Source organism: Cydia splendana, chromosome Z, assembly GCF_910591565.1.
Source record: "Cydia splendana chromosome Z, ilCydSple1.2, whole genome shotgun sequence".
Taxonomy (NCBI): domain Eukaryota; kingdom Metazoa; phylum Arthropoda; class Insecta; order Lepidoptera; family Tortricidae; genus Cydia; species Cydia splendana.
Genome location: NC_085987.1, coordinates 31,143,586 through 31,153,423, shown reverse-complemented (window position 1 = coordinate 31,153,423; position 9,838 = coordinate 31,143,586). Strand labels below are relative to the sequence as shown.

Below are 9,838 nucleotides of genomic sequence, written 5' to 3'. Positions count from 1 at the left end.
CTTCTTTTGACCTCAGAAATGCGTGGTTAAAATTATTCGGTTTCCTCATGTAACACCGTGTATAATAAGTGTTCCGGACGTTTGTATTTTAGTTTTTATTTTATTTTGGGTAGTTCCATTTCATAACTTTGACGATAAAGAGGAAAACCCACCTCACCCCGTAGTGCCTCGTATTTGGGGTGAGAGGGGTTTTCATACAAAGGTGATTTTGGAAGATTGTTGGATCGATTTTTTTTTTATTATGCTTATTACTATAAATTCCATTTTAAATTGGAATACATTATTTTTGTAGCAGTAGCCTTAAAATCCTTTCTCACCCCCCTCTCGAACCTTCTCTCCCCATTCATAACCCACCTCTCCCCGCGAAACCTACTCACCCCGTTTTACGGTATAGAGAGTTTTCGTTATATAGAGTAGAGAGGAATTAATATTAAAGTAAAGCAACTATAGCCATAAAATGTCGACGTTATAGAGAGTGATCGACTGACGTTATATTATGGAGTTTACACTGTACATATTATGTCATTAATATTAGGGGTTGGGTATCTTAGTGACAAAGGGAAAATTAATAAAAATGGTATAAGGTGGTGGTACTGGTGCTCGACGCGGTCCCAGTACATGTCATCTTGAAATTAAGTCATTGTCAATAGAGGTGACAGCAAGGTGTTATCTATTGGGCATTAGCATGATGAGCACTAGTACGTTTACCCTATAGCGTTTTAAATACAAATAAACATTTATTGTTTAAATACATTTATGTACACACATTTACGATAATTATCACAAATTCAAAAGCCAACTTAAGTAGGTAGTCCTATAAAAGTTCTAGTGAATGATGCATTATATATTTATTTCTTATTAAGTAATATACTAATGTTTAGTTATTACCTGTGAAATGATAAATCATTGAACTTTTCAATAGTAATAACGTCTTCAAAGACAACTAGATATGGGAAATAGCGTGTAAAATAAATAAATTGGAAAAAGCGTTGTCGAAGGAAGGGCAGTGCTATTCTCATAGTTATAATTTATAAATGAATGGGCTGTCCTGCCCGGTCGAAACATTTAATAGCTCCTCTACACGATGGGCCAGCGCCGGCGACTCCAAGGGACGCAGCCATGCGGTAGAATGAGATAGCAATATCACTTGCTCCCTCTAACGCATAAATGCGTCCCTTGGAGTGGCCGGCGCTAGCCCATCGTGTAGAGACAGGAGGCGTCGGCACAGGTTTTACCTGTCAATCCTACGAATAGTGTAAAATGCTGTCTTTTTTATATAGTATTTTCTGGATGCTACTCTTTAAGCCAAACCCCATAGAACACATCTAGAAACAGGGGAAACCTATTCTGGCGCCATCTATAAAAACCTTTGACAGTTGCCAACCTCATTTTACAAGGTGACATCAACTGACGAGAGCTAATAAAATGACTGGCACAATTGTGTCCTATAAGAAACTTGTGACTTTTTTATGTTTTTATGGTTCCGTACCTCGAAAGGAAAAACGGAACACTTATAAAATCAAACCAAGAAAAGTCAGCAGCGAATTTGCTAGCACACGCAGTGCAAGTGATATTTATACGTCATAATTTCATAGAAGTTTGACGTTTAAAATAACACTTGCACTGCGTGTGATATCAAAATCACTGCAGACTTTTCTTGGTTTAACTCTAGGATCACTTTGTAGTCCGTCCTTCCGTCTGTCCGTCCGTCTGTCTGACAAGACCCTTTTTCTCGGGAACGCGTCCGGTATCGAGTTGAAATTAAAAGTTAAAACCATATAAGTACCCAGTTCTACAGCCCCTAGAAGCTGTGAAAAAATCAAACTAGAAGTCATCGTAAAAAAAAAGCAAAGCAAGCAAAAAAACGTATATTTCAACACTCTCAAGGTAATCAAATTTTATAGGGTACTTCCCCATGACCCAGAACTATGAAATTTGGCAAGTAATATTATCAATATTTGTAAAAAATAAAAAATAAATAAACAAAGTTAAATTTGTACGGAACCCTCGGTGGGCGAGTCCGACTCGCCGGCACTTGTCCGGTTTTTTTTGTAATTTAACAACTATGTATTTGCTATATTCTCCCTGTTAAATTTAATCATCGACCGCTAATAGTAACTTACACTAAGCAGCAATAGTTGCTAAGCGGGCGAGGTGTTCAAAATAATCTTGACGCGATTTTATTGTTAAGAGCAACTTCTGCGGCTGACTGTACTAAATCAATCTAACTAAGGTAATCACTGCCAAAATGTGCTAATTTAATTAATCGTTTTTGTAACATAAGTAGGTACTTACTTGTAAAAATTCAAACACTGCAAATAAATACCTAATTTCATTTTAGGTACCTACGGTCTACCAAATTCGATGAAATGAACTAATTTTATCATGGCTGTACCATGTATATCTACAATTATCAAATTATCTTTTTTTAATAAAGATATTTACGTGTACGTGTGTAATAAGGTAGGTAAAGTTCAAAAAAACCACAGGTGTATTACTAAATGGATTTCGAATATTTGGATAATCATTGATGAAGAGAGGATAGCACTAACAATTTCTTGATTCAGGCTTTTATTGATGACTTAGATCTAATCAACCACTTAAACTATGTGACTAAATTAAATGTATTTATATGTAAATTCATAACGATACGGTATCCTTAAAGTTATCTATTCCATGGGAACTGCCTACTTAGTTATGCCACTTTCCACTAAAATAAAGTGTTGTACTACACAGTTGCAGTTATTGTACAATCTGTAGCAATCATAATAATTTCCTACTATATTACATACAATTAGTTCTACCCACTCGATTTTCTTCATAATACAATATGGTTATGGCACACATACTCTTGCGGTTAAGCTTAGTTTTATCTTTACTACAAACGGGTATACATACGGGGTGGTATAATGAACACATTGCACAAAGTAGAGTTAGGTGTCAGAGACAGTAGTCCAACTGCCAATCCAAAGTCTCCATGGGCAGCGGCAATGTGGTCTCCCACTAGCCAGAACAGAGAAAAAACAAGATGTAAAAAAGAGCCAGTGAAAATTTTCACTTGGTTTCCTTCCTAACCCATCACCATTTTCCTTTTCGGGGTTGAAAAAGCCCGTTCATAAATGCCCCGCTACAAAAGCTACACTACGGCTGGTTTTGGTGGTCATTCATTACAGGTACCTATACGTAATTAAGTACATCCATACTTCAAAATATAAATTAAAAAATATTTCAAATATTAAAGCCAAAAATTTTTTTACCTAACCTACACGCTAATGAGTGTGCATGTCAAAGATTTTTCAATAGTTACTTCTAAAAGTGAATAAGTACGTATATAATCAATGATTCAAATATTACACAGAAAAGACGAGTCAACAGACTAGAACAAGTACCAGAAGAGCTTGCTAAGATAGGTGTAGAATACATGTGAATTGTGTAATTTTTACCTAGGTATCTACGTATTTACACTAATACTCAAATCCACTTACCACTCAAGAAAAGTGATTGTCACAATACAATTAAATTCGTTTGTAGCCTTTCTACCTTACATAAGTCACTGGTGAACGAATATACATACCTACGTACTAACTCTTTGCATTATGAACGCTCTCTTGAGAACTAGAGATTTCACAATAATGCTAATTTTATATATTATGTAGTTCGCTCAAACGGAACTATCTGTCTCACTGGTCAGTTTACGAGGTCCACTAGATAGCACATTTCAGTCCATCACACTAAATGTTTCACTATTGTATCGTTTCTCCCTGCTGCTTGCCTCCCGTCTTCTTATTCCGTCAAACCTGCGACAAAAAAGTTTATGTTGTCACTAGTATCCTCGTAAGGCTCACGGTTCTACCTACATAATTACTCGTATAGTAGAAATGTGGAAATATTGCCATCTGTCCGAGGTAAAACGAGTAAGACAGTTTTCCCTACTTATTTAGTTCGATGAAATTATAATTTTTAAGTATCTTTCAATTTCACTATAACCTATAGGTATTACCCAACTCTATTTCCTACTCGTACTTTATAGGTTCAAGTATCACAGGCAAATTTTGGGTTTGATTCTTGTATAGCTAGTACTTACACCGGAAGAAGTACCTACATATTATTCCAATATTAGCAGGTAAATTTTAAAACGGAAGAGTCCAAAAATTGTAGACCAAACCTCTGGTACTACCTAAAGTTGTTTTAAAAGTTAGTATTATACTAATAATTAATAAGGATTACCTTTATAAATGCCTAATTCTTGTTATTTGGTACCTACATTTAATTTTCATAATTATTTATTAATTTGCACCATGTCACGAAATTTTTGTGAATGATTGAAAAATTTATCTACCTAAATAATAACGTCCGGCGTAACATAAATTGTCATAAGAAAGCCATGAAAGAAACCTTAATGCCAAAAAATCCCTTCCTGATCCCTTAGCGGGTCAAACAAGAGACAAAGTGGATTATAGGATGATTATAGGATAATCGACTATTCGTCATCTTGTCTTTGGACGGAATTCTGTTTTTTCGTCTTAACGATTGCTTTAAATATTCATGATGTACTTACCTACTTAGAACAATAATTTTTTTTACGTTAAATTAAAATTTTCAATTAACATTTGCGCTCCTTGGGAAATTAATATTTTCGCATAAAAGACGAATAAAGTTAATGATTTAGGTATAAGTAGGTAGGTACTTAATTTAGAGCCCTTCGTCAAAACTATTAATACTTAAATCTCCGTATTTGTGTCAATATTAAGACGAAAATGGCGACCTAAACGGCCTTTCCATATTCAAAATCTATTTCATATATACAGGCTCTCAAAATAAATGTAAGTAAGTAAGTATACAGTGTGTAAATCCCATACAGGCAATAAATTAAACCAGTTATATAGAATTTACCCGTAAAACTTAAAATCTAAAACAAAAACGTATGCACATAAAAGACAAAAAAAAACAAACGAAGTCACTAAAAGCACAGAATAACTAATAGACCTAATAGTACTACCGCTAAAAGTAACTCGTGAAATCTATGGGATCCAATACATTTTACGTCTCTTCTTCTTCTCTTTTCGCACAGAATCTAACATAAATACATGACATGACATACGAGCTTTTTATAGTAATTGCCAACAAGCGTTGAAAGCTCGTATCTCGTAACTTTTGTGTTGCTTTACTTTGCCGTCCGAATTATTTTGTATGGTTAATATTTCCATTGTATTTCTAAACAAAATGTATCTCAATATATGTACATACTTCTTAGGTCCTATGCTAACCACCGTTTAAATATTCGCCCGTATTGGATTTACTCACTGTATAGTTTATCTATGAGCAAACAAAAAACGTATCTCTAGGGCCGTTCTCGTCACTTGGTCACCATATGGTCAGTTCCGCTCCGTTGTTTAACTAAGCTGACACGAGCAACTAACAACGGGTTCTACCTACTGTCTACACAAAGTTTTTATCACTTCCAAGATTTTACATTTGTAAACAATAAATTCTACCCCGACAATGTATCTGTTGTGTGTTGGGTATTTAATTAGTGGGACAGAACGTGGAACACGTTGCTTGTTCGCAATTAATCGTACAGCATTTACCGACATGTCGTGATTTTATTAGATTTTAATTTTTATTTATTTTAATAGAAAAAAATATATAATTAGTGTTAGGTTAACAACTGTCATCTGTGACGAATGAAAATATTGAACACTTAATAACTTTTTCACCACACCAACTTGTAAAGGCTCTCATTACCTACTTTTCAAAAACTGAAAGAAAGTTGCATTTTATCCACAAAAATGGCAAAGTAATTTGATGCAAATTTTGAATTCTTTCCTCGTTTTGGCTGGAGAATTGACTTTTAAATGATGATTTTGATGATGATATGATAAATATTTAATAGCGCTCATTTGGATTTGATTTGTAATGTTTAAACAGTTAGTATTTTCCTTGCGTTTGTGTGTTGAAAATGAGCTAAGGTTAGTTACTTGCAAATTGCAATTAAAACTTATACTGACGGCTTGTAGATTCAAGAAAGTCAAAAGCGTAAAATTACGTTAAATATCTTGATAATGATGAGTTGATGACACTGCACAGCCATGCTCCGGCTGACATACTATATGTAGGTATATCTTATACCTTTAAACAAGCAATTCTTCTATATATATTTATTAATATATTTCGGGGATATCGGAGACGGCTCCAACGATTTCGATTAAATTTGCTAGGTTGGTGGTTTTCGGGGCCGAAAAATCGAATTAGCTTGGTCTTAACTCTGGGAAAATGCGCATTTTTAGTTTTTATGTTTTCCGAGCAAAGCTCGGTCTCCCAGATTAGGGTCAAACAGATCACTGTGTTATGTCTTTCCTGTAGACATACACAAGAGTTAAGGGCTATGAAGGTTAATTTTCTTATTTAACCCTTATCCACGTGAAAAGGTCCTCCTTTTATTTAGAGAACTGTGATAAAATCATTACTTACATGCTCACAAGCTGTTAACTATTGCCCACAGGAGAGAAAACTAACGTGTTCGCGCGAACTGTACATTTTTCTCTCCTGTGGGCAATAGTTAACAGCTTGTGGGTATGTAAGTAATGATTTTATCATAGTTCTCTAAATAAAAGGAGGACCTTTTCACGTGGATAAGGGTTAAATAAGAAAATTAACCTTTATAGCCCTTAACTCTTGTGTATGTCTACAGGAAAGACATAACACAGTGATCTGTTTGACCCATTACATACTTACCTTCTACGATTCTAAAAACTGACAAAACCAACTTTTAACATCGCATCCAGAAATGTCCTAGAAATTCTAAATGTTACGTGAAAACGCTAAATTCTACGAATTTTATTTATCCGTCGGATTCAATTTAAAACAGTTATTCATTAGGAACGGTTCTCGGAGGTAATATTTAGTTGAAAAATGTCGCTGGAAATAAGGAAACATATAAGTAAGTATATTAAAATATTTAAAAATCAGAATTGTTGTCACGTGTTTATTTTTTTTTATTTTGATAACTTACCGACGGCATACTCGCATAGTTAGATGGACTGGCACATTACTCAATACGAACTTGAGGTCACTGGGGACAAAAGAGCTGGCAGCTTCCTCGCTCAACGAATAAGCATTGCGATTCAGCGAGGAAACGCTGCCAGCATCCTTAGCACTATGCCCCAGAGGCCCTCTTTAGATATAGATTTTTAGATTGTTTTTTTTTTTCTTTTTTAGTTTTAGTTTTAGTTTTGTAGGTAGATTTAATTTTAGGTTACATTTTATTGTAAGTTTGGTGTTGTGTAGCAATGAATAAATTATTTAACAAAAAAAAATTATGTATTTATGTATAACAGTTGGTAGGTTCCCAAGTAATTACCTCGCTTTTTAAAGGAAACGTGCATGAAACACACCCCCGGAGACCCACATAAGTGTCTTGAAGATTGACTTTAGTGATGACCGCTCGCCTTCAGGTAGGTTTTTCCTATGCTTGTTTGCCACCGTTGTAATGGTTAAATTAAATAAAAATTGAATATCCATATTAATCCATAACTAACCTACCTAACCCATGGATATAATTAAGAATGTAAACTATGTCTAGAGCTAATCAAAACACCCGTCTTGAACTTCCGTGATACATCAGACTAGCAAGACGCTCACACGCATCTTCTCGTGTACGCACACAATTATGGGGCTATTGTTATTGTTACAGCTAATAGTTCCTACACAGATCAGATCCTCGTCTACGTACCTATAGGTGTGGACGGAGCGGGAGGCGGCAGGGCCGGCCGCCGACGTGTAAACAGTGGTTATCGACGCGCCGCCACTTGCCTCCGCGGCATCTCCGGCTACTGCGCTATATTTATCCGTTCTGGAACTGACGCGCAGCTAAATTCGTTCGGCGCCGTGTGATGCCGGCCTCCTGCAACCACAACCACGTCACGGTGTTGCCTCGGCGTGCCGCGCCGATCCCGGCCACTGGCCACCAGGAGTGAAACCATATAACTCGCACAGCCAATTCGCAATCGCCAAAACTCTCTCCATCGTAAGGAAAAATCGCAGGGCGGTTAATAAAACTGAAAACAAAGGATATCCCACCTGGATGCGATGTCTCAGTAGGACTTGTGAGCGGGTGCGGGTGCGGCTGCCACGCACGCTTGGTGATGGTAGTAGGAGGGCGCCGGCGCGCGGTAGTGGTGATGAGGCGGTGGCGATGTGCGGTAAGCGTCGGGAGGAGGCGACCCCCGGAAGCCAGCCAGCTGACAACTCGGAGGCTCGAAAAGGTCGCGGAACGCCGGAGGCAACTGCTCGGCGGGCGGCTCCGGCGCCGCGTACCAGCCCGACGCGGCCGCTCGGAACTCCTCTGCCGCCAGCGCGTACGGCTGCGGCGAGCAGTACACGGCGGAGGGCGGTAACCGAGGCTCGCTGTAGTCATCCAGGGAGTCCGACGGCTTATCGTAGCGCGCACAATCCGCGCCGGGTTCGCGCTTGGGCCGGCATTCGAAGAGGCGCGGCTTGACGTCGGGCTTAACGTCGCGCGCCTGCCCAGTCACATCGGACACGCTTAGTGCCTCTTGCGCGGCCAGCGCCTCCTGCGCCTGCTGCAGCTGTTGCTGCCGCTTCAGAGCTTCCTCTTTCTCTTTCAAGGCATCTTTCTTTTTAAAACGACGCCGTCGTCTCAAATATGATCCGTTGTCGAACATGTTATAGGAGTCTGGATCTAACGTCCAGTAACTACCTTTACCAGGCTTCTTGTCATCTCGAGCCACTTTCACGAAGCACTCGTTTAGACTTAAATTATGTCTTATAGAATTCTGCCATCCTTGTTTGTTTTCACGGTAATATGGAAAACGCTCCATTATAAACTGATAAATGCCATTGAGAGTAATACGACGATCCGGCGCGTTTTGTATTGCCATCGCAATAAGTGCTATATAGGAATAAGGCGGTTTAACCATGTCTTTAGGTGCACCGACATGCTGCTGGTGCGGGTGGAGGTAAGGAGCACCGTATCCATATCGGTATTGTTCGTAGGCATAGGGGGTGACACTGGCCGAGTAGCCTCCGGCGGCGCCTCCGCGGTACGCGTACGGACTCTGTTCGCCGAACAACGCGTGCATCGTGTCGAACCACGATCACTGGCACAGCATGTTAAACCCGCGGACGCGGAACCCTCGACACGCTACTCTCTCGACAACAAAACGACGACTGACTGATTTTGTTTAGATTCACAACAAGGCACGTTTACATAGCAGACGCTAAACGAGAGACGAATGAGCGGGATCAGGGGCGACTCCGGCAGATGCGACGATGGCTCGCTCCGCCCTCGTAAGCGCCCTCTCATTCTAATACGAAGAGAGAGTTGCGGCCGTCCCGCTTGCGCCGTACAGCCGCCGCGAGGCGGGGTGCTGCACGCCCAGCCCGCCGAGGGCGGCGCCCACATTCTTCTGACAATGCTTCCCCCGAACCACTTCACCATATAATACGCATTGTCCCCGCACAACCGTCAATTATTCCAAACGGACTGTGTATTAAGCTGCTCCGATGCACTCACACTCTGAGACCCTATTATGAAAACGTACTTTTCCTTACCTATACTTGCCTATACCTATATGTTACGCAGGTACTTAAGTAAAATTGGCGTCCCTATATTTCCTAATAGGTATGTACCTATATTAAATTTGACAATCCGTTAAATTACTACTAACAATTATTTAATAAGGAATAATTATGTATCGCTAATTGAATCCCTGAAATATAAAGTAAGTAGATGGGAACCCGTAATGATTTACTACATTTAAATTTTAGAAAATATTTTTCTTACTTACACGTCTTTTACAAAATGTCATAAAATTAA

General features: G+C 38.8%; 1 protein-coding gene across 1 annotated transcript; it reads right to left on the bottom strand.

Annotated features, from left to right (window-relative positions):
- Positions 1-3,129: 3,129 nt before the first annotated feature.
- LOC134804250 (fork head domain-containing protein crocodile-like) lies at positions 3,130-9,452 on the bottom strand. The gene is made up of 3 exons (XM_063777222.1): positions 8,080-9,452; positions 7,733-7,903; positions 3,130-3,797 (listed from the first exon to the last, which is right to left on the bottom strand). The coding sequence occupies exon 1, from the start codon at positions 9,099-9,101 to the stop codon at positions 8,094-8,096; it is 1,008 nt and encodes a 335-aa protein (XP_063633292.1). The 5' UTR covers positions 9,102-9,452; the 3' UTR covers positions 3,130-3,797; positions 7,733-7,903; positions 8,080-8,093.
- Positions 9,453-9,838: the final 386 nt, after the last annotated feature.

Coding starts and splice junctions, on each gene's coding strand:
- LOC134804250 (XM_063777222.1), bottom strand. CDS start 9,101: ATGCACGCGTTGTTCGGCGAACAGAGTCCGTACGCGTACCGCGGAGGC.